The sequence below is a fragment of the Pithys albifrons genome, chromosome Z, assembly GCF_047495875.1.
Source record: "Pithys albifrons albifrons isolate INPA30051 chromosome Z, PitAlb_v1, whole genome shotgun sequence".
NCBI classification, from domain to species: Eukaryota; Metazoa; Chordata; class Aves; order Passeriformes; family Thamnophilidae; genus Pithys; species Pithys albifrons.
Genome location: NC_092497.1, coordinates 34,367,680 through 34,395,429, shown reverse-complemented (window position 1 = coordinate 34,395,429; position 27,750 = coordinate 34,367,680). Strand labels below are relative to the sequence as shown.

Genomic DNA, 27,750 nt, shown 5'->3' with positions numbered 1-27,750 from the left:
AAGCAGCCTGACAAGGCACTAAAATGAAAGATGAAGTTTGGTATTGGTAAGCATAAAGCAGTATCATTACAAGTGCATTAGAGACTAATAAAACCAGAAGTGTTTAAGCATTACATCCTATCTTTGATCAAAAATTTTATGAAACTATTAGGGGCTAGGAGGTTCAGAAGAAAAGTTACATTTTGAAATATTTTTGTCCTTAGTGATGACCCTGTAATTGTAATCCTTATTGAGAAAATTGTTTCTGCATTAATGGAAGACCCCATTCAAATTATTATTCTTAATTTTATATTAAACTTCTGCCACTTTCTGTCTAAGATCACAGTGAGCATTAACATTTTTTTGATTCAACCAGTAATTTTTGTTTTTTTTAAATAAAATTATCTTAAAACTTTTTGGTTTCCTATTAAATTCAAAGGATATTTAGAGGAAATCATTGTTTAAAGAAATCAGGGAAACTGTCCCAGTTAGGTGGAACACTCGGGAAATCAACTCCTGACTTTAGCTCTTTCTGCAAAAGAAGGGTCCAGATCCCCTATAACAGTTGATGACCACAAGAGAACAAAAGTAGGTAGCTTACCAATAGGTGGAAATAAGTAATGAAGGAACAGCAATGTTTTAAAATCCATAGCTAATCTGATGTTATTTCTTGACTTCTTTGTTGCAAAGTTTCCAGAATCCATGCATAGTCACTAAACACAGCTTATTTGAAATTGATGTGTGTATTGCACTTCTTTAAGAACATACAGTACATTTTTAACTATTTTTGCTAGTCACCTTTTGCACTGCCTCTCAGAAGAGTTCATTAGTGACTCAATTACTGTTGCAAAGTCCTAGCCTGCTTGTTTGTGTGGTATTAAAGTACAAAACCTCATGCTGATATGATTCCCTCTAATGGCTGTACTTTAATAGCAAATTGCAATGAACGCCAGTTAAATTATTTACTTCATACTCATTGTAATTCCTCTGAACTAACTAATATTTGAATTTTCTTTCTCTTCTCAACTTGCTCATGGAGGAACATACAGAGGAGGATGGGTTAGACTTACCCAGAAAAGAAAAAGTTCTTTGTGTAAAATGAAAACTGTATCTTCTCCACTCAAAGTTAGCCAGTGTTTCTCAGGCAGATTTTTTGGGAATGAAGCAGAGGTGAGAAAAGAAATGGGCTCAGAAAAACTTCAGGTAACATATAACCATGGCAGGTGAACTATTAATGTATTTAAAATCAGGAGGTTAATCTTTCTCAGTGATAGTATAGTTTTAAAAGAGAAGAATGATATGAAAGAGTATGAGGAACACCAACCCTGTCTCAGAAAGTGATTGAAGGTGAATAAAGTTCTGATCTTATCTACAATACATTTATAAGACCCTTCAAAATTTTATTAGGGTGGTCCCATGGCATAAAGGAGAGCACTCTGGACTCTGAATCGCAAGGTCCTGAGTTCGAGTCTCACTGGGGACCGTCCCTGGACAGTTCAATGCCTCCCTGCCATCCGATCCTGTCAGATCTTGGATGCTCAGCAGGATCAGCCCTGGTTAGTACCGGGTGCTGTGACAGTCCCGAGGACTGTCCAACCTTCCTCAGCCGTGGGAGATGGACCTGAGGACTTAAATGGTGGGACCAGTTCTGCACATGCTGTGCCTCACCTATAAAATCCACTGCTCAGGCTGGAAAGGCACACCCATGTGGGAAGAGCCCTTCCCAAATCTTCGTTCATCAAGTCTGGCCATAAATATACAAAATCACATTAATAAAAATGCAATTCTGAATTTAACCAAATCACCATAGTATTGTTTAAACATAAATCAGACTTCAAGCTTTGTAATCAGTGTTTTCTTAGGCATTTCTCAGGGTTTGTAGAGTTCTAAGGGTGAATCTTTAATATATTTCCAAGAATAGCTTTTAATGAAATTTCTTTATAATTTAAAGAACATACAGAGCAGGAATTTTTATTGTTGCCATGTTAAAAGCACCATCAATCATAATGGACAACCTGTGTATATATTATTTTTTTTGCTGCAGACAATAGTTTTAAGAGAAATTGTTGATGACAGGAAAAAATAAATGGAAGATTTATAGATATTGGAAAGGATCTATGTTCATATTGGGCTTACATCTTTGCCAATCAGATCCTCTTGATTTTCTACTATCCCCCAGGGAGCTATACCAATGGTACAGATCTTCCCTCGAGATTTTGAAGCATGATCTTTCAGTGCATCTCCAACATGCCGAATGACTCCTGGGAAAAAAACGGCATAAAAGAGAAATTCACAATTATGTCCTTTATGTTCACTATCATACAGAATGAATAGATACTTACTTTTTAGGGAAAACATATGCCTATACTTAAAATTAAATAAAGCTGTGAATATATCCTTATTTATTATTATTAGAGTGTTTCTTTAAATCCATTTTATTGAACACAAAACCCCCCTGAATTAAGTAATTAGAAAAAAAATACACAACTCTAGAAATAAGAATGGAAGTATTGACAGTTGAATGCAGCTTTTTATCTGCACTTGTGCTCACATATAGATGTGCATGCAAGCATTTATGTATTTCCAAGCACAGAAAGGACAGGAATTTATTGTCTTCCCAACCCCACTGCCCCAAACTGTCCCAAAAATGTAACTCATGCACAAATGCTCCCATAAAGGATGGAAATGTGAAAACATCATAACGCTACACTGTGATGAAGCTATTTTACCACTCTTTCCAAACAAACTCAGTCACCCAAGACAGTTTCCAGTAGAGTATTAAAACCCCCGGGGAATCTGTGAAAATAGAAATTAGTGCAGAGAGAATGACTGCTCCTCAGCTCTCTTCCAAGTGCTCCCTGCTTGCTCTAGACCAGCTTTGACAGCTGCAGTGAAATCTCTGTGCAAAGAGCAAGTGTAATTCCTTCTTCCTTTTAATAATGCAATTTTAAAAAATATGTCTATCAATAACTGTTTTTAGGATGTGGCTGCACTGAAGCAGACCTGTGGTTTTCTCAGCTTCTGAGTTTTCTTCTTGATCTGGCTCTAAAGTAAAAAATCTATCCAGAGAAAAAATTTCTGCTATTTAGAATCAAATTTTGGCATAACATGAATATTCAGAAGAATTGGTTTAAGTGACTTAACAGTCATACTTATAGCCAGGTATGCATCATCTCTGTCATATCACTGATTCTCGGTCCAACAGCAGTTTTTCAGGATTTTTCAACTATAATTTTCCTTAGGAGAAACCTAATTCTAAAATTAATTGTCAACAAAAGATACCGTACTGAGAAATTCTCAATTTGTACAATTTCACCATTAACTATCACCTCCACAGTCTGAAAATGTAGCCCCAGAGCAGTCAACTGATTTGCTCCAGAAATCAGACAGCAATGAGAGGTAACTGATATTGCAGGACTGTTTTTGGTATTATGTGTTTTCAAAACATCACAGAGCCACTTGAACCACATTGTTTTTTCTAGGTAATTTTTGATTTCTGGAAACCCCAGAAAATTTCAGCTGTATGTGTACTGACTTTCCTCGTCCATTTGCATTGTTTGGGCATTTGCAACTATGATGATTTGAAAAATGGTAAAAAGCAGTTGTGCATTTGCCAAATGCAAATGTTAAAGTCTGTTCTTTTTAAGGCAAAATTTCTGTAGTTTTAATCCACTGCATTAAATGTATAATACATGTTTTTCTAATGTACATTTAACATAAAATTTATCTAAAAAATTTTATTTGTCTTTGCCACACAAGAGTATCTGGCAACAATCATTATTATGATCACAGCACAAAGGTCAAAATTAACCTAATTTTGTTCCTTGTTCCTTCTTCTGAGATGTGTGGCATATTACATGTATGCAAGTCTATTTATCTCACTCTCCAGAAGCTCTGCCTCTTACCTGCTTTCTTCAGGCACCTGGCCTGACAGACAGCATTTGGACTACACGCTCAGACACATGGTTCTTGGGGCAGTCTTGCCCAGGGCCAGACATTGCACTCTTTTATCCTTGTGAGTCCCTTTCAACTCAGCATATTCTATGATTATGACCTATTTGTATTGCTGTCATGATAAAACTGAATATTGTTTTAGATTTGATATGTTCTGGAAACTAAGTCCAAGACACCTATTAGGCATTTGTGTTCAAATATGTAGGAGTTGATCCACAGTGTACTAAAATTAATGCATGATAGAAAGATTACATTGTTTTCCAGAGAAGTAAGAAGATACACTCTGTGAGATAATTGAAGTAAAAAATTATAGGTTTGTTCTTGCAGCAAATGAGAATAACATAAGAATTTAAAAGTATGTGTCTTAGCTCAAAACTTTTTGCATTCATCTCTAGCAGAACTCTTTGACTTCCTCCTGAATTTCTCCTCCTTTCTGCCTCCTTCTGGGAGGGTAATTGAGTACCCACATTTTTTTTTCCCCCTAGGGACATGAATCATGTAGCTTATTGCCAAAACTTACATGCTTTCTAGTAACAGAACTGGGCCACCTGCTACCTTGGGTCATTAGGGCACCTATATGGTATGTTACAGAAACATACCTTTTCTTTGAATAGAAATGACAATGATATCACTGTTGCTGAAAGAGTAATAGCAAAAAATTAGGTCAAGATTTCTGCAAGTAAGTAATAAGCTTTGTGCAACATCTAAAAACCAGAATGTTTTTTTGTTTCATATTTCAGGTCATCTCATAACCTAAAATATAGGTCTTTTCTGGATGATAACATTTTCTGTTTTGTGTAATAAGAGTTTGTCTTCTTTGGTTAGTAGTCCTTTTCTGCAGCTTATGGTTGATTCTATAAAGTCTTCACTGACAATATACTAATATAATTACCTCACAGGAGGCTTTCTTTTCAGCTCCACAGTGTGCTTTTAATACTTTAGTATACCTTTTATTCTGTTTTACACCAGCTGCCAGGCTGGAAATAACATGGCATTTTCTTGTTTTCACATAGTACAGAAATTACTAATAAAACACAGAATGGCTTTGTAATCTCATTTTTTTCTATGATGAAGTCTCTTAGATGCCACTACTTTTATTTCAATGGTGCTGTTACCTGTGTTCACTCCTCCAGTGAATATCCAGGCTCCGGTTGTCATAGCAGCCTTAATAAGGCCTTTTCCAAAGACTTGCTTGAGTTTTGGCTGAAGTTCAAAATTCTGAAGGCCCCCATGCACAGAAATGAGAAGTTTGGGGAGCTCAAGTTGCCATTCTTTGGTCATTAGATGCAGAAGAAGGTCAGGCTTTGTGTCAAAAGACACACGTACATACTGCAGAAACAAGGACAGTAGTAGAAAAAAAATGATTGGTTATATTCAGTAGTTTCTAATACATATGAACCATGTCCAACAGATCATTGAAAAAGGCAAGTTAGGAAACTAGGAGCAATGGAACACTTGAAATTCACAGCCCCTATAACTTTCTTTATTTAGGAAATTAAGACATTAATTGTTTCAAAATTCTTAGCAATGCTTGAAAGGTTAATGTCTTATAAACAAGAAAAAACTGGAACAAAAATAAAAGCAGTCTGCCAAAGTTGACTTAGGTAGTCAGACTCACAACTCTGTATTCACTTGTACCTCACTTTCAAGTTAACAAAGTCAAACTCTCAAAAGATAGGAAATAACAGAAACATGGTCATTTGTTCAAGCACGCTAAAGTTTAAACTGAACAAGACTGCTGAAGAAGTACTTTTCAGATGAAAGAATGCTATCACTTACAGACTGATTTGGAGAGATTCATGAACTTGCCTAACAAGACACTAGACCCTAAAAGAGCTCTGAAACAAATTGAAGCATTTTTAGTTGTTGGCTATTCTGTGCTACAGCTGCAGCATTTTGCACCAGGGCAGATTATACCCATTTCTCTGTGCTCAAAGATAACTACTGTCTTCAAAATTTCTATAGTACTACCATGTCATTTGTACACCTGTCTCTCTGACAAGCTTTTATTTTGGCTCTTTCTCCTGCTCTTTCTGTTGCTGATGTATGAAGAGTTTCACAAAATCCATGATAGGGCAGATAATACTTTTTTGATTTCTAGTTACATAGCAGAAACAGGCTGCAGAAGGAAAAAAAATTTCTTATAGCTGTAAGATCTGAAAAGACACTCTAAATAAAATAAAATAGGTTACAGATTGTCACCCATCTATCAAACTTGACTAAATCAATGCCTGTTGAGCAACTTCAGTAGTCTTCCCCTTGATGGGTTGTTAGCACAGACATCAGGTGAATAACAGAAGCTTTTCTACTTTCATTCAGAGGAGTACCTAGTTCTACCTTATCTATTGTAATGTGCCAGGTAGGATAATATCCACATCTATTATGTAATAATTTTGTCCCTTTCTGACATGTCTAATTGGTATTTCTTGCCAAAAGTTTATTCTTTTTTGGTAATATCATTTGATAACAAAGTAGATTCCTTTCTAGTTGAATAAGAAATAAGGACCTGATGGTTTCCAGAGGAAATTGCTCATAGACAGGAGTTTTTGCAAGAATGGGTTGTTGCACAGTGAACATTTCTGGAAGCAGAAATACTTGGGGGGGGGGGGGGGGGGATGGGCGCAACCAAACTAAAAGCTGAATAAGAACTTGGGAATGCACATTTGCTCCAGCGAATCCGTAATCTTCTCTGCAGCAGCCAGGCAAATTTGTAGCACCTAATGGTCAGAGAAAATGCAGGATTCATGTCTGGCAAAATGTATCTTTAAGCTGATATATAGATGCACTGCCTACTCAGTAGCTACACATTCCATTTCCTATGTAGGAGAAAAATCTTGTTTGGCACCTAATCCCACTGACCAGATTGAGATGTTAATAGTTGTTAAATTGGGAATTGAGTAGTCTCAGAGTTTGAACACACCTGAGGGGATGTAAGAAGACAGAACCCGATTCCCTTTTGCTTGTCTTTAGGCAGAACTGAAGTTGCAAAGGGCAAATGGAGGCATTCATAGAAGCATCCTTCATGGGGCCTACATGAAAACTTTGTTGAACAAACTATGAAGATCTTGTTTTGGAATCACTGGTACCTTCCTCTGTTTTTTCATGAAGACAGACTGGTAGTCTTAAGAAGACAAGGTCAATTCATGCTAGCAATAGCCATACAAATATGACGAAAACAGAAGCCATTGAATTATCCAGGATGATACTAAGATGGAGACACAAATGGCATCAGATGTGTATTATCTAAACCAGACACAGTGACAGGGTTTTTTGATTATTTGTATTATTTTTCTGTCACAGAATGTATGATGTTATTGCCCCTACCTTCTAAAGCCTATGCATTACTCTTCTTCCAAATTAAGACCTCTGAATTTCAACAAATATAAGTCTATCTAGTGAATCAGAAATTTGGAAGAAATCTTTTCTTCCATTTATTTGAAAAACGGACACTTTTTATTGCAAACAACTGCAATAAAAGTTGCTCTTTATACTGAAGGCAAAATCCCTCTATATTTATGATCATTTTACTCTATTAAGAGGGAATTTAGGAAAAAATAAATCCAAAACAGGGTTTTTTCAAGTAAATTAAAATTTAAATCATCACAGATAAGATTTAATATTTTAGAAGTTTTTTGCAATCGTACAAAAATTGTGATTTTTCATCTGTGCTGTGCTGGTTTACAGTTAAACCAGCAGAATAAATGAACCCAACATAAAAGAGACTATAAGGCAGAGTCACAATTTAATAAAAATATTACAATAAATGCAATGACACGAAGAGAAAATGGCTTTAACCCACAAACCCCAGAAGTATAATCCAACACCCCAGGGCAGAAACACAATGGTGTTCAGTAGCCCTTGTGCTGAGACCCCCACGTGGTTCCTCTGAGTCCAAAGTAAAAGGAAGGGAAAAAAACCCCTGTGATGCAGACGATGGTCGCTGTCTGGTCGAGAGTCGTGGTCACAGTGCTGTCGAGGTTCTGGTATTCCGCTGGATCCATTGAGGGGTCTCAGAAGTCTCCAAACTCCAAGATTATATACCTTCAGGTTCAGGTGGGAAAATCCAGTACCTCCCCCAGGGGAGCTCCTATCTCACAGGATTCTTTAGCACCCAGCTTGCAGCCTGAGGGGTCAGGTGTGCCTTGGGCATCTGCTGCAAGTGGTCCATTGTTGACAGTTCATGAGAAATGACAGAGGGTTTAGAAAACGCAGCTTTGGTCACATCCACACAGTGATGAACTGGTTCCAGCTGCTGAACTAGGACATGTGCAAAACACTCATTTTTTATGACCATTTGATTAATTTTTGCTCTTACAGAGGGAATTTTCATTTTGGCATGCTCAAAATTACTCTTTTGCCATCGCTTAACATGTTAAGTGGTAACTACATGAGAATTCTTTTGTCATCACTTTCAAAGTTTATATTAAATTATAAATAAACACCTTTAAGGCCATTTTTATCCATATTAAAAATTAATTTCATTCAATCTTGTAGCAGAATATCTGGCCTTGTCATTTTTTGTTAGAATCTTAACAAGTATTTTTGTTGTTCCTCAAATCTTCTGCTATCTGGAGGAAGATATAAAATTTAGATGGAAATCTTGTCCAAACCACTGTTATATTACCCTGAAATTCGATGATTGATACCCATCAAGTGTAGAAATGATCACTGCTAATAGCATATGATTTAGCCCTTTTTTGGGGGAGTGGTGTACAGATAGGATACAAGAGTTCAGCTGTTATGTGTCAACAAAGCAGGGCAAGTTAGGAAGCACAAATACAGTTTTGCATTGCAAAACCTACAGACTGACCTGACCGATATCAGCATAGAACTATGAAATGATAAATCATCAAGTTTGCACCATTATGCCCTTTTGATCCCCAAACCAGCACAGCAGTAGTCAGCAAGAGTGCCATTTGATTCAAATTGTTCCTTCACTTTTTGTCAAGTATTCTCTTAAAACATAACTGTGCCCATCATCAGTCAAATAGCCAGACACTTGCAAGTTGGACTCCAGTGCCCCAGGGCAAAAGCCAAAGTTCCCGAGAGGCAGAATTACTATTCTGTAACTCAAGAACAGCTGCCTCAATAAAGTACTCTAGATGAGAGCCTCAGTGAAAAAAATAAACATATTCAGAATTTATTGCATTTCTGCAAAGCAAATTTAATCAGAGAACATTTTGTGATCTGCATTCTAACACTGCTCCTGTGTTTCTCTTTGGTAACTTAAATATGATTCTAGCACTGCAGACATTTCAAATTTAAGACTGGTTCCATCAAAGAGGGATGCCCACATAAAAAATAGATTTAATGTAATTCTCACCGAATTCAAGTTAAAACCTCTCACTTAGACTGAAACCAGACTGATTCTGTATAAGGTATTTCTTCTTAACACCTTGGCCTCATCCAAGTTCCACTGAATAGTCAGTGAAAATACACTGATTGATTTAAGTGTGCTTTCGATAAGTGTTTTCTGAGTTATTTCACCTTTTTCTATGTGTGAGATACCATCTCTTAAATTCTGTAAATAGTTTCTAAGAATTAATTTACTGTAACAGAAACAATGTTTGCTGCCTTTTCATGGTTTATGAAAGTTATAGGATTATCTCTATTCCCTCTCAAAAGTCCTAATGGCTTTTAAGGTCCCTTTTCTAAAATCTGACATATTTTAAAGTAACAAAAATACATTTTTATTTGATTGATTTCCAAATGTGCTGAATAACGTTCTGGGGATCTGAATGTTGGCAAGGCTGTCTAAGTAACTGTTTATGTTCATTGGAATTCTACTGATGTTCTTTAATGTTTCCATAAGAAAGGTTAAGCAGATAACATTGAAGAAAACTTTGGGTTTTTTGCAGCTGAAAACATACTTTTTACTGTGCATATTAAATGTATTACTGGAATGCATTCAATGAGGATGAACGTGTTTAACTCACCAAAGCTTTTTAAATAGCTATCTTCCATCTAACTTTGAAAACCCATGATCAAAGAAATTTTAGTTCTGTAAAGAGCAATCCTTTAAAGAAGTTGACATGAAATGCAGGCCCACCAATTAATGAAAGATTATTAAAGATTTTTCTGTGTCACAAATGCAGTGCAAAATGCATCACAGTAATATGGTCTTAACTGGCCCACTGATGAACGGAATACATTTTGAAATTGTTCAGTATATTGCTTTTAATAGGAATGAAATCACTTATATTAGTTTGATAATTGCTTTGAGACCTAGTGTAATAACTTGCTAGAATAAAATTTGATGAACTCATACATGTTATTTTTTAACTACTAAGAGTCAAGTTATATAGAGTCAGTCAGATTTTATTAATTTTTCTGTATTTTTTAATCAACCAATTTATTTGCAAAAGTTATTAATAAAGTTAATGCTTATCCACATCTCCTTCAAATATTTTTGCAGTTGTTAAAGCTGAAAATCTGATGTAAAAACAATGTAAATGTTACCAAGCACAACTGTTAATTGTGTTTCTTCCATATTAATGGATGAGTCACTTGTGAAGAAAATATGAGACTGACAGAGATCTAAATACCACAGTCTTGTTGCAGGATCATCTGTATTTACATGAAGACTGAAGGAAAGGTCACTTTAGTAATTGATCTTGTTAACCAAGGGTATCTAATCTCAGCTATCTGCTGCACCCTAAGCTATTCACATTACTGATTTAAGGGGGTTAGTTAGCAACTCCACGGCATTAGCAAAATTCAGCAATTCCATGGCATTAGCAAAATTCAGTCTGCTGGGGAATTTTTGTTCTATATGGTTGCAGAAATGCAATTAATGGCCTAGTCAGTTCTATTGACAATATGGAAATGTACATATTTTCTGTTTTGTTCCAAATCCATGTGTCCTATAATAATGTAATTGTAATTTTTATTTCCACAACTAAAGATTCCATTGTTAATTGTCTGCTGGAAACTATTATAACATTAGATCATGAAAAGTATAATTACACTTACTATATATTTTGTATTAGAATTTAATTCTCTTAGTTCAACTGGAGGAAATAATTATCTGTCAGTCTTACATGCAGTAATCTATTCCATTAATTAATTTTCCTAATGATATATCTGAGGTTATGGTTTCCATTAATGAATCCCACCTAATTCCTCACAGTCTGATTCCAAAAAAAATCAACAGTTTTCCTGTTAGCACAGACCAAGGTACTTTTACTCACCTCTGTGTTTCTCTTGCTTAATAACTTTCATGTGTGGCCATCAATATCAGTAAAGAAAATAGGAAATAGGTGGAAATATTTATGCCAAATTCTTCTCCTGAGGCTTTCCTTGACATTGGCCAGCTTGCCAAATCTTGCTACTTTGTAAGGTTATCTTATTAGACTAGACACAATGTTAACTTATCATGATTGTCTGCAAAAATCAGCTGGCATGCTACAGTATTATTTAGTACCCTGTACCTAGAAAATAACTAAGTAACATATTTTTTAAAGGAATAAAGTTCTATTGAACATATTTTACCCCTTTATCTCTCTTCCCTACCCATGCTGATCAACTGCTTTGCATTTGGATTTGAGAATGTGTTGTCTGAACAAGGAATGTTTCCAAGGACTATAATGTACTCGTTCCTTTTTTCCAAGCCTTCTTTTACAATATAATTGCTTCTTTTTCCTTCCTCTGATGGGAAAATTTCTTGGCTGCTTCTATTGAGCAAACTCTTGGCTTCCATGGAAAGCTACCCGAGAGACGGGAAAAAAAACTGCTTCTGCAGAGCAGCTTTTCCCCTGAACATCCTTCTGCACCGCCGTGGGCACTGCTGCTCACAGAAACGCTGCCATGGTACCCTTCGGCAGCGCCTGTGCCATTCGCGGAACCCCCGCTGCGGTACCCACACATGGCACTGCCCACTCCCACTCCGGAAAACCCGACAGAATCACAGCAACCTTGGAATCAAAGCTTTTCCACGCCGTCCGTCACCACAAAAAGCCAAGAAGTTGTCTTTGCACCACCTTACAATACCAAGAAACAGCCTATGCACAGAAAATGAGACCACCGGCTGCCGCTGTAGAAGTGGCCAGACCTCAGCAGCAACCTTGGAACCCCATGAGACATGTTGCAGAAAACATCCAGCCATGCCAAACTGTGAGTGACTTTTATTTTTGTCCTCAATCTGAGAAGGCGTGAAGGGGGATGCCCTCAGCCGAGAGAGACATGTGGAGGGGGGGACAAACCCCATGGAGTTCTCTCCCCCTGTCCATCCATCTTCGGCGCCGGCTCCACTGCTGCCGCCGCCGCCAATGCCCTGTGGGTTCCTCGGGGTTGGGGTGCCTCCACCGTGCTCCCCGCCGCCCCAAGGGTACGCCGGAGTTGCTCTGTTGCGGCGGAAGACTGCCATGGGAGATATTTCAGCAGGGCTGGAAACCGCGTGGCCAAGAAAACAAAAAGACCACGTGATCGCAAAGCCCGTGAAATCAAACAAAGGAATCGTGCGTCCTTACCACGAGGCGCAAGGACCGCCCAACCCCCCTCCCTACTGCCTGCCAATCACAGCACATGCGCCAGGCGCGGGTCCGCCTCAGCCTGCAGGGGCCGGGGTCGGCTCCGAATTTGCCCGCCCCTGGGGCGGATCAGTTCCCTCGCCACCCCCACCACCTCCTGCGTGGATCGACTGCGTCATGGAGAGGGAAGAGACTCCTCCTCAGTGGAGAGGAGCCAGCCAAGCTCCCCCTGGGCGTTCCCTTCACTGTGCGCCCTCCACAGCGCAAGCGTTCCGAGAGCAAGTTCCCACAGCGCCGGTCGGGCAGGACACAAGCTCTGCAGCACCAGTGAGGACCCTCTCCCCAATAGCCGCATGCTGCCCGCAGCTGCCAACACCGGCACTGGAACCTCCTGCCCCGGCAACCTGGTACCTGCAGCCTCTATCACCAACAGCCACACCCACCGGCTGTATTCCAGAATAGAGAGCAACAGCACAGCTGTTTAAAGGCACGGCACCGAAAGACAAAGAAGCCTCTGTTTGGAACAGGGTGGGGGAGCTGGGAATCGCAGTGCTGCTAACTTAATTTCAAAGCTTTCTGATACCCAGGTACCAGATTCTGCAGATGGAGTCACAGAGCCACCTCGCGACCTCACATTTAATACCCAGCAAAGGTACAAAGAGTTAGCATCCATAGCTGCGGAAGTAGGTACACCCTCACCTTCCCTGCAACCCCTGGTTTCTGCGCCTGTGATTAACACTACACAAGGCTCAAAATGGGAGCCACTTGACTGGAAAATTGCACAAAAAATACACAGTGTAGTCTTTCAATACGGCTATGACAACGCCTTGGTAAAAAACCAAATCGCAGCCTTCATAAAATACAATAACCAAATCCCAGCAGACACTAAGGCTTTAATGGAGTTTATTCTACCTCCGACTGCTTATATGTTATTTCTACAAAAATGGAAAGAGCAGCTAATGGAGGAACAGGCAAAAAATATACAATTAGAAACTGGACATCCCTTAAGATTAGCATCTTTAGACCAGCTAATGGGATCAAGAGCTTATGAAGACCCACAAACACAAGCTGCATTACACATGCGTATTTTGCAACAGTCAAAGAATATTGCTTTGACTGCATTCTCTAATCTGCCTAAGAAGGGAAAACCTTCTCTACCTTATATGCAAATAATGCAGAAAGCTGGACAAACATTTATGGAAATTGTAGACAAAGTAAAAGAAGCCCTGGACATGGCTCCAAATCTCACCTCTGAAATGAAACCAGTATTATTAAAAGATCTGGTAATTAACAATGCCAATCCTCAATTCAAACAGTTCATAGCCTCTCTACCAGCTACAGCTACTTTGGTACAGTTAATTGAAGCCTGTGCCAGATTGCCCTGGGTAGAAGAGGAGGAAAAAGCAAAGCTACATGCCTCTGCTCTAGCCACAGCTCTTAGTAAACAATCCACCCAAAAAAGGGGGAAAAGACCCTGGAATTTAACAACAAAATCTTGTCCAGCACAACCAAAATATAGCAGAACTCAAAGCTTCACTGGAGAATGTAACTGTTGTCACAGGCTTGGTCACAAAGCCCAGGATTGTCATTCTAAATATAAAAAGGATGGTACTCCTCTAACAAACATGAGGTGGGGAGCTGGGCCTCCAAAAAACCAGAGGGGCTGCAAGCCATGGGGCGCAACCAGTCAAATATCTCATAGAAACTGGAGCCAAGCTGCCTTCCCCATATGGCAACCACAACCACAAGCAGTAGTAGCCTAGGACTAGTCGTTAACTGTCCAATCAAACAAGAACAGTCCAGTTAAGGAGCATGTTGTTTAGCCTGTATTTTGAAATTCTGTTAATTTTCAGTTAAAGTGCAGTTTTAAGCTTATTGCACTGCCGAGTTGCCCAGCAGGCTGTAAGGGTAAAGACACCTGTCCCCTCAGCTGCTGAACATTTTCCACAGAATGTAAGTAGTTATGTTTAGCCTTTGTGAATTTTCTCCGTGAATTCACACTTGTTTGCTGCTTTACCAGGAGTGTATAAGGTGACTAAAAATCAAAGCTTCATTCTCAAGCCTCTGTGATGGGAACACAGAAGTTCTGAGAATGGACCTTGAACTATAGCATAAAGAGATTTAGCTCAGCTGGACTGAACTTGCTTCTTTGCTAAGTGAAGTCACTCTGCACTCTTGAACACTTTGCACAAAATTTAATAAAATTCGTAGTTTGTTTACAGTGGTTTGTGCGGTGACGACTGCACAAAAAGACCACAATTTCATGCGTGAAAGAAAAGTTTCTTGTTTTGCACTAGTTGTAAGTTTGCAAATTCCAAACATACGTGTCTTAGTCATGTATTAGTTTGTGTTAGTTTACAAGGGTTACTGTACCTCCTTCCAAAGGTCTATTTTGAAAAGAGAGGGGGAGGTAGGGATGTGTAACCTGCAAAATACTGTTAAGTCTTGAATTAGCAAAATTTAGGACTTTCAAAATGTTATTTCTCAATTTTCAAAATTTTCAGCCTTTCTATTCAAGTTGCAATACGCATGATCCTAATGGTAACAATTTCCCCATTGGATAAGTTAGCTAAGGAGTTATGTGTATTATGTCGTTTGCATTTTTGCTTTGTTCTTTGAAACAAAAGGGGGAGATGTTGCAGCCTCTGATTCAGGTGGGTCTGAATGACCACCTGACAAGTTTCGTTTTCACCTTAAAAGGACATGTTTCCAGCCTCAACCTATTGGAGTAAGACCACCGCACCTAGGGTGGGGTCACTTGAGGTCATATATACCTGTGTTTTTGAATAAACTTGGGATTTGCTTGAACATCACATTGGTGTGTGCAGTCTCACTATAGCATGGTTTGCAACAGACATCTGAGGAGAATATTTGGCTCTTGCTAGCATAGTACCTAAGATTTTCACTGTTTCTAGCCTCTGTCACTTATGACAAATCTGAGACACCTGGTGGGAAGAATTCATATACAGATGACAGTACTGGATTGCTGGGCACGTTATTCTCCAGAGTGCCCAGGAATTCTAATTCTGTCCTCACTGCCACCTAAAGCAGTGTCTTGGCCATGATGTATTCATATTTCATTCCGAAAGTCCCAGGTTCTATAGTTTATATAGTCAGAGGGTTTCTTCCTTTAATGGAAGGGTTTCTCACAGAAGAAATACATGCGTGGGTTAGCGTGTGTGCTGGAAACATCTCTCCAAATCAGTGGAGCAATGCCTTCAGATTAATATACTTTGTCATCACTCCATAGGGATGAAGTAACTCCTTGCTCAAGGAAGTCTGTGGCAGAATAGGGATTTCCCTATTCCTAGATTAAACACTTACTGGGGCCTCTCATTTCACTGAATCAATGACTCTATCTGGTCTATCCTCCAACACATGTCTGGTGGAATATTAAAAGGAATTAAATATATTTAAAATTTGTCAGCTTTGCAGACATAGCCAGCCATGGGAAATCACAGCTGAATTCTAAAATTATTCAGAAAACGAGGAATGACTAGCCATTGGAAGAAAATCAAGGTAACAGCGCAGTAACTTGTCTGCATTCTTCGTAAAGGTAGCCCTTCTTACACTACACTCCAGCTTTTACAGTTTGTCCACTCTTTGGCACATAATACATAAAAACATACATTACCATCCTACACTCAATAATACTTTAAAATGAAGTTAAGAAAGAATGCTGTTCATTCTTTGTGAATGCCTGTTTTTAGCTAGCAGCATTATTTATCTAAGAGAAAATTGTGGTTACCATAGCTTTATTGGAGTGGCCTCCTCCTTGGAACTCAATGGTTCCAAAAGCGTCCGTTGGGCTGAGCTGTGTGTGCTTGCTGATGGACCACTTCTCTGACTGGATGTCATTGCGAGTAAGCCTGGTTTCATTTTTCTCACTCTGAGTAACAGAGGTGGTTGGAGGCTGTCCAATATGTTGACCTGTTAGACGCCCACAGCAACATCTACGACATTAAACAAACAGAAAACTTGTGGCACGTGCATATACAAACTGAACAGGAAAACAAACTACAAACAAAACCCAACCCCCTTTCAACTCTGTTTTCTGCTCTCTTAAGCCTGTATGTATGGAAACAATACAGTACTTATATTACCTTTTCTTTCTATGGTCTTGTTTCCTTTGGGTTCTCATGTATTTCAGTGAAATCATGCTTTGTTCTAAATAGGTATAAAATGCAGTTAAAGAGCATTTTATGTTGTGTTTAGATAACATCAGGAGAAATAATCAGCTTTTTTTCATGAACGTAAGTTAAATTGCTACTTTACTGCATTTGTTTTCTTTTAACAATATTGTGTGTCATGTATAGAATTTAAGTAACAATTCAATGTACTGAATATTGAACTAAGAAGATAAGGAAGTTCAACACAGATGCTGATCTACCTTTATCCCCCACTTTTCTTTCTTTTTATGAAATAAGTTTTGAAATGTAAACAAATGGTGCCCATAGGAATCCATCACTCCAGATGTAATTCAACCACCTTCTGAAGTTTACAAAATAGTTATATCAATATACATTGTATGCATATATATATAGACACACAATTCTTTTTCAATCAATTTCTATTTTTCATACAAGTAACATGAAATTACCTATGGGGGTCTTTGGTGCTGGGTATGATATGAACACATTCTCTCTTGTAAAATGCTCTTTCTATCCATGATTTCTGTGCCTGAAAAAGAGAAAGGAAATGCTATGAGCTCTGTTTGCTTATTAGACATGACTTACAGTACAACTGAAGAGAAACTTCAAACATAAATGAAAACTTCACTGACTTTGCAGACAAGCAGTGCACATTTTGGACAGAGTAAACATTTTTCACTAGAACTATGGTTCTGTTCTAGAACTGAGCACTCAACACAAGCTCTTGAGATTGTTTACCCATTCACTAGCCCAACGACTTTGATGCTGTCACCTATATTCTCTTAGCAGGAATCATCGGAGAAGAATTAACTCAAACTATAATCTTTCTGTATAGCAGAGAAAAAAATTACACCTATTAATTAAAAATGTTTTAAAAAACTCTATTTCAATTTTAGAGATACAATCAGGTCAGCTCTACTTAAAAGAAAAAAAAAAACACAGCAAAAAACCCAACCAAACCAAACCAAACCAAACCCAACAAAAACCTAACCAACCAACCAACCAACCAACAAAAAAAACCCCCAAAACCCAAAACAAACAAACAAACAAAAAAACCAACAAACCCAACAGGGAATTTTTTACAGAATTACTGAGAGTGCCATTTAACACAGATGCAGAAAATAGTTTTCTATGTGAACACCTTAGTAACAAAAAACCCCAGCAAACAGAAGATCTGTTTCTGAAACAAAACACAAAATGCTTTGATACATTGAGTGAGATAACTGGCTGAGGTAATCTCTAGAACAGTTCAGTGAAGCTGTACCTGTTCATAACACTCAAGAACTTTCCTCCCTCAGTACGGTCTTAATTTTCAGAGACACAACTAATCTCTTAAAAAAATAAAGATATATGGGGAAGAAAGAAAGAAAACCAAAACCAAACACAAACAACAAAGGAGAGACTTTCAGAGTTCTGAAATAATTTTTAATTATCTAAGAAATCCTTACTCCATGTAATGTGAGTTCTAGCAAACTGTCTAAAACATTCACCCAGATAGAATCCAATTATTTCATTTAATAAGGATATGAGTTGCAACCTTCCTTTAAAAATTAACTTCAAACAGATAAACTTTATAAAATATATTTAAAAATATTACCTCCTTAATTGCATAGCATAAACAGAACTATAAATTATGAACTATGACAAAATTATTTTAGCATTGACTAATATGAAATTAACTTTAGACAATTTAAAGGAAATATGAGCACCTTGCTTCTATAAAAAGAGGGCATATGAAATTGTACGTGTAATTTTACCTAACTAACTAATGCTACCTTGTACTATGGAAAATTAGAGAGTAACCCACCTAAGCATTTCCTTTACTAACTGATGTTACCTCACTATATAATGCTACCTTTTTGTCAACTCAATCTACATCCCATTTTCCATGTTTAAAAACAGAAATCACTGCTTTTGGAACCTGTGCAAATCGCTGTGAACTGTGGAAATTGCCTGAATTCAGTGAATGTCACTAGCACATACTATAAAGTACCATAATTAGAATGTCTGGTTACATCCATTATTTATCAGTCCCGGCACATAAAAAAATATTATTTTGACTTTCACACAGAAGATAACTCCTTGTAGGATTTAGTAGTCACAGATGCTACTTAGCAATACTTTACCTTTGTTCTGCTTACATTTTTATTTGAAAAATCTGCTAGACATCATGTTTAGTAGGAATAGAAAATAACCTACCATAATTTTTACAATCAGAATAAAAGAAGTCTATTAAAACCCTTAAATAAAGCTGTATTTCACTGATCTTCCTTACTGCAGCAAACAGTAAGTTAATAAATTATAAAATTTTGGGCAAGATTTGTTTTGTTTAAGCAAAGGACAGTTAATAGCTAAAAAAGCTAAAGAAGTTTTACTTTACAAAGAAGAGATTACCCTTAAGTTCTAATTTATTGTAGCTTCTAAATATCCTTTTTTACATACTGATTTTTTTCATACTTTTCTGCAAACAATTTACCTTGGTAAATTTCCTGAATACATAGACCTAGCATCCTTTCCAAAGATGGTCACCACCCAAATTTCTCTCAAGAAGCCATAACAGGTACTTCAACACAAATTTTAATTTGGGTACACAAGCAAGATTTCACAAACCAAGAAACTGACATCTAAAATTTGTTTTCCTACTCTTTCTCATATTGTCTTTACAAGTAGAAAAGGAAAACATCTATCTTAAATAAAATTATTTGCATTTGAGTTTTCATCATACTTCTTTAGAAGTAATATTACAAAAATACTGGTCTAATTTTAAAAGCGCTTTTTTTTTTCAATCAGAAAAAATACTTTTCAGCTTTAGGTCTCAAACTGTATACTATCCTGTCCAACAGAGTTGTGATGCAAACCCATGATTCACTAATTTCATAATTCCTTGTCCTTACAAATTTAAAAGAAAGCATCTGGTTTCCCTGTCTCATGCCAATTATCTTTCTGTGACAGATATAATTTGCAATGAAATACAAGGTTCAGAGGTATAATAAATTATGTTACTTGCTGTAAAGCTTTCATGACAGAGAAACTTCAGAAAATCAACATATTAATAACTAAATTATCTGCATTAAAAATCTTATTTATATTGTGATTTAATAAAGTAATAAAAAGTTTAGAAAACTACAGCAAAAAAATATTCAAGACTAGTAGAGCAAGAAGCTTATCTTATTTTTCTGTTATTTCATAAATACTCCTTCAGTAGCTATTAATGGGACAATTTAAAGTCCACAGTGAATTAATAATGGCTTTTATTCATAGCTTAGCTCTCCAGGTAAGCCTCTGTCTTTATTAACCTAGCTGTAAAATCACACCAAGAACATCTTTTTTCTCCCTCTTCTTTACCTGAGCATCACACTCGGTGTTTAAGTCTGTCTTGGAGCAAAATCTGCTTTCCACGTTTTACCACCGCTGGTCATTTCTACTAACACATTTGTGACCACCCCTTGAACAAGGCACTAGCTCTGTCCACAGCACAGAGACGTGAGAGCCAGAAAAGCCCTTGTACCCATTAGCGGCTTGGAATGTGCTGCTATGGGATTAGCCTTGCTAAGGGTTCGGTGGGCACTGACCCGTGGCCCCACAACACTGCTTAGTTTGAACATCTGATGTGACGCCACAAGAAAAATAAATCCTTTGAAAGCATGGATTTAACTAGCATAAGCCTTGATGGTCTTTTTCCCTCTCTCTTCTTTCCCCCGAGAAAGCAAGCTAGTGAAAGTGTGATAAGATGCTCCGAGTTCTGAAGTTCGACCCAGGAAAAACAATCCTTCAAAAGAAACACTGTAATATGCTGGAAAGAACCTAAGAACACAGGGGAAACTGCTAATCTCTAAAGAATGAAAACAGTGTGTTTATTGGGCAACTGTGAGAAATCTATACACAGTTGAAATATACCGCAAATAATCAGCAGTGGCATTTTCCATTTTCAGTTCCAGGAAACTGTTTTGTCACTGTTTCTCACCAGAATTGCTGTAGTGCAGTTCATATAACTTTTCAGAAATTCAGAAATTCATAAACACAAACTTCTATCTTTCAGAGACAATGAATTGCATTCTTTCAAGCATAATTAAAAGTTGGTAACTTAAACAAAAACTTGACTGTTTACAAATTTGGGTACTATACCTTTACCTTCTTAATATTACCACTGATGAATAACATTTACATATGAGCAGTTTTTTCTCCTTTTTAGTACCTAGCAATTACATGTGCTTAGTTAGTTACTTCAAGAGTTTTCCCCTCCCCTGCCAATTCTGGATGAGTTCCTCTCTATTCCTACATATGTCCACATCCCCTTCTTTCTTTATCAATCAGGTTGCACCTAATGAAGAACTTCTTATATCATTACACATGTGGAAAAGCTTCTGCTGGGCTGGCAGGACTCATAAGGTTGTTTTGCTCTCATGGTTCTCTAACATTTTTTGTGCAAAATACATACTTGTATTTTGGAAATATTAATATATATATTAAGTATGCATATATGCATATTCTATACATATGTATAACATACCTATGTATATAGATACATTCTATTCTAGCAAAGCTGCAACCTGTAAGGTGTCTGTACCAGAGATCATGTGCGCATCTTGTGAGATCTCTTAAACACAGGATGAGATGAAAGACGGTCTGTGGAGAACAACAAAGGTAAAATTGCAGCCAAGAAAGCAGCAATGAGGTAAAGAATATGACTGGGGAGTCAGCAGGCAGATAGCTTGCATTTTAACACTAGGTAATTTGGTTTGGTTGAGAGGTTGGAGAAAGAGTGAGGTGATGAAAGGAAAGATCTCATGATTGAGATAACTGAGTAAAATTGTAACTGACTTTGAAGTGAATGTTCAGTACTTGAACTTGCAAGATTCTGGAGACTAATCCTGGATTCAGGTTTCAGCTTGCATGTAACCTGAGGCAGAAGCTTCCTCTTTTGTCTTAAGAAATCAACAAAAGGAAAGATGGTTATATTCACTTGCATATGTCACCCAATGGTGCAAGGATGCTTTATAGAGAGGGACTTAAGTAGAATTGGTATATACAACTGATGCTACAGGTAACTACAAATGTCTTTGCCGTAGCTAATTTAAAGATGCTTTAATCTGTGACTCTGGCAATCAAATTACCAGTGCCATAGATACTCCTGTATTTTGAGGAGTAACAAAGAAATAGTCAACACACAAAGATAGCTGTTTTTTTCCATATGATGCAACTGCAAAATAGTACCATTAGAGGTGAATTCTGCCCATTTGATGCTACAAACATACACATTTGTTACATTTTCAACCGAGCTCACTGTTAATGAAACACATGAAAAGCAGTTAGTAATGAACTTAGTACTGAGTCCTCGCAGAAGATGAGGCCAAATATTAAAAACTAACCAAGAACAGAAATTTTCTGAAAGGTAAAATCTGGCAGATTTTAACATGTTGTGTAGCTGGGATGTTTAACCCTGACCTCTGAACTAGCATTAGTTTGAAAAGAGCACTAAGACTGACCATTTTATATAAACTGTGTCACTAGCAGAACAGAACCAGAGGCAGTTCTAACCCTCTGTGTCCATAATTTTTTTTATCTGCATCAAGTAACAAGGTTCTAAGACAGGTTTCACTGGAGAGAGAGAGGTGTTGTTAAGAGCTTGTCTCTGCCTTGCAGTGTAGCAGAGCAGCTGCTCAGGCAACAGAGTATTATTGAAGCAAATTACAGACAGAATTTGCAGGAGCATATGGTGACCAAATTGCATCAGTGCTGCTGAAAGCTAAGTGATTAGTGTTCCTTAACTGAATGGGCACTTACACAAATTCCACTGACTCTGAATATCTGTAAACTTCTGTAGCTATATTACTACAAAGTAATGCAATGCTTCAATATGACTTTATTACAAGGTGTGCTCAGGCCAAATTTCTAATCCACTTTTCAACACTGTCCAATTATAAGCACTATAAACACTTTTATGTCTTTTTTGAAGCTTTAGGAATTTATGTTTCTGGACATTACGTTAGAGATCACTAGACTGTCCCGAAATTTTCTGTTTTCTAACAGACATTTATTAGGAGTAGCATCTTAGAGACTGATGATCAGGCTTAAACCCATTAGAGCTGTAATTACGTCTGTTTTGTTCTAACTGATTTCCCAAGCTCTTTATCATCTGAGTTGTTACAAACACGATGCTGAATTGTCTTGAAAATCAAGTTGTAGGCAGTACAGAAAAGGAGGGCATAGAATGCAGGCATTTATTACTACACTGTTACAGAATTTATCTTTTACTATTGTTTACCAAACGTAATTTTGTACTATACTTAGAATAAATAAAGTAATTTTAAAATAATCAGGAGCTTTGGACTCAATATTTTATGATTTTAGTAAATATATCTGATATTTTTCTTACTTCAAGGACACAGAAATGAAAATGTTATGTGTCTGTTAATGCTACTACGAAAACATGTATTTATGATTTATACAATTTCAAGACATTACATAGACCAATCATATGTCATTGTTATCCATGTTATTGATAAATTAACTGGAAAGCCTTACAGACATTTTAAAAGAACTAGGGAAGATGATTAGATCTAAAATGGATGTAGACACCCAAGTTGCTACAGGCCTCCTCAAGATCAGTAGAAGTGAAAGAGAAAAATTTTAAAGCAAATGTCATTAAAATGAAGGATATATTGTAAACCACATTTTCAGTAAGTGTTTCCTTCTTATGAGTGCTAGCATATGAAAGGAAGAATTAAGCCTATTGACTTCATTTGTGAGGTTTCTTTTGATACATGTTTATGATTTCACCAAATCTGCTCTGGGTTTAAAGTTGTTTAAATAAGTAAATAAAACTTTTATAGCACAAAAGCTCTGGTTAATCAGATGACAGGTTCATCCAGACCACTGTTTGGTCTCTACAAGTGCCATAAATAGGTGCCAAAAAGAAGGGAAAACATGTCAAATATATATAATGCTTTTCCCTAAGTGTTTCTCAGCTAAAAACTATTTTCTCCTCATGGACTTGCTGTAATGTTGTGATTTCTACATTGTTCTGCAACCCTTCATGGGCTTTCTTCTACAACCTTACCAGCTGATTTCTTGCAAGCTTTCAGCATCCTTAAGATCCTTGTCCCTACTGCAGAGGGAATCAGTTCCTTCTGTTTGTTTACAATATGACTTGTCATACTCATCGTGAGGTTAAAATGCACATGTAGGAGTTTTGCACTGAATCTAAATCTGGTCTGAACCATTTGATTTCTAAACGAGTCATTCTACCCCACAAATCTATGACAACTATAACATTGTCTGCTCCTTCATTAGTCTGAGGTGGTTTTGTTAGCCACTGTGTGAGTGCTCAGCTGATGAAGAAATGAAAATTAAATTGTACATAATTGGATGAAAGAGTCTGAAGAAACGAGGATTCCAGATGTTCCCCAAACTTAACATTCAAATGAACCAATTTTATGCCAGTTTTCACACTTCATCTCATCTAGCAGCCCTGCAGTTATTCACAAGTCCCTCCTGAGCCCCTTTCATAATGCAGCCCAACAGGCTCTAGCCTTCCTAGACACATCATGCTAGATGAACAACATGGTCCCCAGACTGTGGTAAAACTTCAGCCAGGAACTCTAAGCCATTCTTTCAACTACTTTTGTGTCAGATTCATCAGCATATGCAAACTGTGTTGAAAAGTGGGAGGGTTAGCCTCCTTGCCATCATTATTATACAAAATATGGGAACTAAATTGCTCAAATCCTATATACATGCAGCTATTTAATTTTCTGTCCTGTAACCTGGGTTTCTTAGTTTTCCCCACACTTTAGGCACCAGATTTTACAGACTTCAGCTGTAGGAAACATCAAATAACACATATGTTTTAGGCATGTGACAAACCCCATGTATCATTCAGATTTTCATAGCCTTGGCAAGAGTGCTTTCAACATTAACTTGTTTATATATGTTCTTTTCAAGAGATGATGGACTTATTCTGAATTAAGTTACAATGTTTCTCTGTCATTTACCATTCAAACTGCATTATAAAGTACTGTTTCAAAATTTGTTTCACATATCATTTTTTGATATATGGTCTGTTGTGGGCTTTGATTTCAGTGATATGTTACATAGGAAACAAATGTATCACTTTAGTTAACTTTAAGCAATACAGGGAAAAATTAAACAAAATATGCCAGTGACATACCACTTGAAATAAACCTCAGTAGAATCCTAGCAAGACTTGATATTCTCCTCAAACAGAGCTAAGGAAAACATGTCTCAGCACATTATCAAAATGGATATTTTGACTTTGACTCACAGTTGCCTTTCACCAAACATGAAGGTGAATGGAGGAAGTAAAGACAAGTTTTCAGGCTTGAGAGTTTACATTCAAGTCACAGTTATTACTTTGTTGGCAGAAAGACAGAGTGAAAAAGCATTCAGACATGATACTTTATAAGAAATATAGGTACTTTCTTTACTGGTCAGAACAAAAAGAGCAGATGCACTTCCAGGAATAAGGTGGAAGCATCATGAAGTGAGCAGGGGAAGAGAGAGCAGCACTTTAGCCTCTGCAATTACTCCTACAGCCAAGAGTACAGCAGCTCTTTCCCCCAAAACCACACTTAGGAAGGTTTGTATCTTTCCATGCAACTGCATGAACAGCTAATTCTCTCCTCCCAGGGCAGACCATGCTTCTTTGACTTGTCAGACACAATGGGAAGGGAAAAATCAGAGGAAGAACTGTGCTGCCTGATAGATCTTCTTGCATGCAACATTTAGTGGCCTTTGTTTTTGGGGAGGCATAGGCCAGAAAACAGAAAAATATTTTATTCCTTAAAATATCCTGTGGTTTAAGCAATCACATAGCAAAACTCTTATAAATCTGTTTTTGAGAAAGGAAACTTGCATGTGCAGTAAGTTACATTTGCTTTAGAAACACTCCCATGAAGTTAGGCATTACAGAATTTATTTCCAAGGGATTTTGGTGTTTTAATATTTTGGAATTATTATAATCTAGGCTTAGCTGTAGACTTAGCACTTTTCCTCTCTCTTAAGTACCTAGAAATTGCTGATATTTGATTTTCCTGAAAAATAGCATCCAAGTTTCAGTTGTCCACCTAATGCAATGTTTCAGTCCAGGAACAAATAAAGAAGAAAAACACAACTAAAGAGTAACCTAATGATTAAATTCCTGAATTAATCAGAAGTATGGTAATAATGTATAGATTTTTTTCTCATAAAAGGATGGTTCTATTTTATTATGTACAGCATGTTTGCCTAACTGGGAGAAACAATGTTCAAAATACCTAGAGAATGAGCATTTCTGAAGCCATTGGAGTGAATGATCAATTTGAAACAGTGTCAGATAAAGCCTGATTCAGCTACTGTGAACAGTGTAAGAAACTGTTTCTATGAGCTTGGCTTATGCTTTAAACAGACAATGTTTTCAGGGAGGAAGTGTGTGCAATTGAATAATGATGCAAACAGCATATTTAAAATGTCATAATTCAGCAAACCTTTGACAGATCCTCATAGAACTACAAAGATCTCCTACCTCTGTTTTTAGGTATGTTTATTCACCAGAAGTTTATAGCATTATGTAAGTGAATATTTTTTTCAAAAAAGTTTGAGATTAAATATTATTTTCTGACCTATATTGCTGCATTGATGTAGAAATCACTCAGGCAAAAACTAGCAGCGTATCTCTAGTTTTCTGATCTTATTTAGCTCATAAAAGTTCTATGCCCAAGTCTGCTGGGGTCAACAGACAAGGAATTACCTTTTTTTTTTATGCCAAGGAATTTTCGTTGTCTTTCTAGTTAGCTTTACAACTACACATGAGAACTTGTAGACCTTTGTCTACTACACTAAAGTATAGTTCATCCAGGCTGCATGCTCCAGTGTTGATCCTTTACTCCCCTTGGTAATGCAACCTTGCTTTTTCTTTTCTTTGTCAACAGTCTATACTGATTCAGCTTCAACTGAGAAACAAAGATCATTGCAACTACTGCTATTAACTCTTCTCCCTTTCAGATGAAAGCAGTAAGACGATCTGATCCAAGAGCTATATGGTATTCTGAAAGCAGAAAGATTTCAGAGAGAGAAAATTAAAAAGTACATAGATCTATCACATTTTGAGCCCAGTTTCAGATAAGTCTAAGATGCAAGGCATTTTTTGCCATACAGCTCCGTGTGTACAATATTTGCCTTGTTCCCAGCGGACTGTGAAATGTCATAGGTTCTTTCTTGATGTGCACTTTCTTAATTGGCAAAGGGAGTAAAATCTTATCAATTATATTCAATGCAATAGTTATTCCAAATGTTCTCTGACTCAAGTATGACTAAAAGCACACCCATTTTTGTAAGATGTGTGTAATAAAAGTCTTGCCATGTTTTTTTTCTTTTTACACAAATAAATCCATTACTCCTGTTTTCTCCCAATGTTTAGTCCTAAGTATGTGGCTTCAACAGAGGAAGACACATACTGTTTTTTAATAACAAAGCAACTATAAGTAAAAAAGATATAAAGTTCATGACTTTTCTTCAGGGTCAGATTAGAAGGAAAAGAATAGCTTTGAGAAAGAACTTCCTGTTCCACCACAGATTAAGAAAAGAAGAAAATCACAAGAAATATTAATTACATAGGTAATTCTTGTGTTTCTTGCTTGATCTGAACAGAAGTTCTTACTTTAAATGGAATGCTGAAAAAAATAGCTAGTATCTCTGTTTCAGTAAGTTTGAAACCTGGTTAAATCTGCAGAATCCCTTGAAGAAAAGACTATATAAAATCTCAGACAGGGTTATAGTTTTAAGTTCTAGTATAAGAAGTAGATTTGAAGGTGATCAATGTTCAAATTTAATCATATTAACCATGTTGTGTATCAACACTGAATTCTTACTTACATTATGGCTAATAGTAAATATTTAATTGGATTTTCCATTCCATTTTAATTTATGGAATTACCTTTGCTTGATGTTTGAAAGCTTTGCTGAAAAGTCTTCTCTCGGCCTATTCTGACTTTGATTTAACAATACTATTAAGTTAGTCCTACAGTTTAATTTCTAATTCGTGAATTAATATTAGGATTACAATTTTACAGTGAACATGGGTGGATCTCATTAAATCTCAAATGCTGCAAATTATTCCTTGTGAGCAACCCACAGTTTTATGGCTTTTGAAAATTTGAAGGACTGGAGCATAGCAATGAGGAAAACAAGCACCATGCTTT

General features: G+C 37.0%; 1 protein-coding gene across 2 annotated transcripts in view; it reads right to left on the bottom strand.

Annotated features, from left to right (window-relative positions):
* TRPM3 (transient receptor potential cation channel subfamily M member 3) overlaps positions 1 to 27,750 on the bottom strand; it is a 303,699-nt gene that overhangs the window by 139,086 nt on the left and 136,863 nt on the right. For both annotated transcript variants that reach the window (XM_071579832.1, XM_071579833.1), the window contains exons 2-5: positions 17,002 to 17,081; positions 16,150 to 16,354; positions 5,049 to 5,262; positions 2,116 to 2,240 (exon numbers count right to left, since the gene is read on the bottom strand). In XM_071579832.1, coding sequence (XP_071435933.1) covers positions 2,116 to 2,240; positions 5,049 to 5,262; positions 16,150 to 16,354; positions 17,002 to 17,081 — 624 coding nt within the window. The remainder of the gene's footprint in view (positions 1 to 2,115; positions 2,241 to 5,048; positions 5,263 to 16,149; positions 16,355 to 17,001; positions 17,082 to 27,750) is intronic.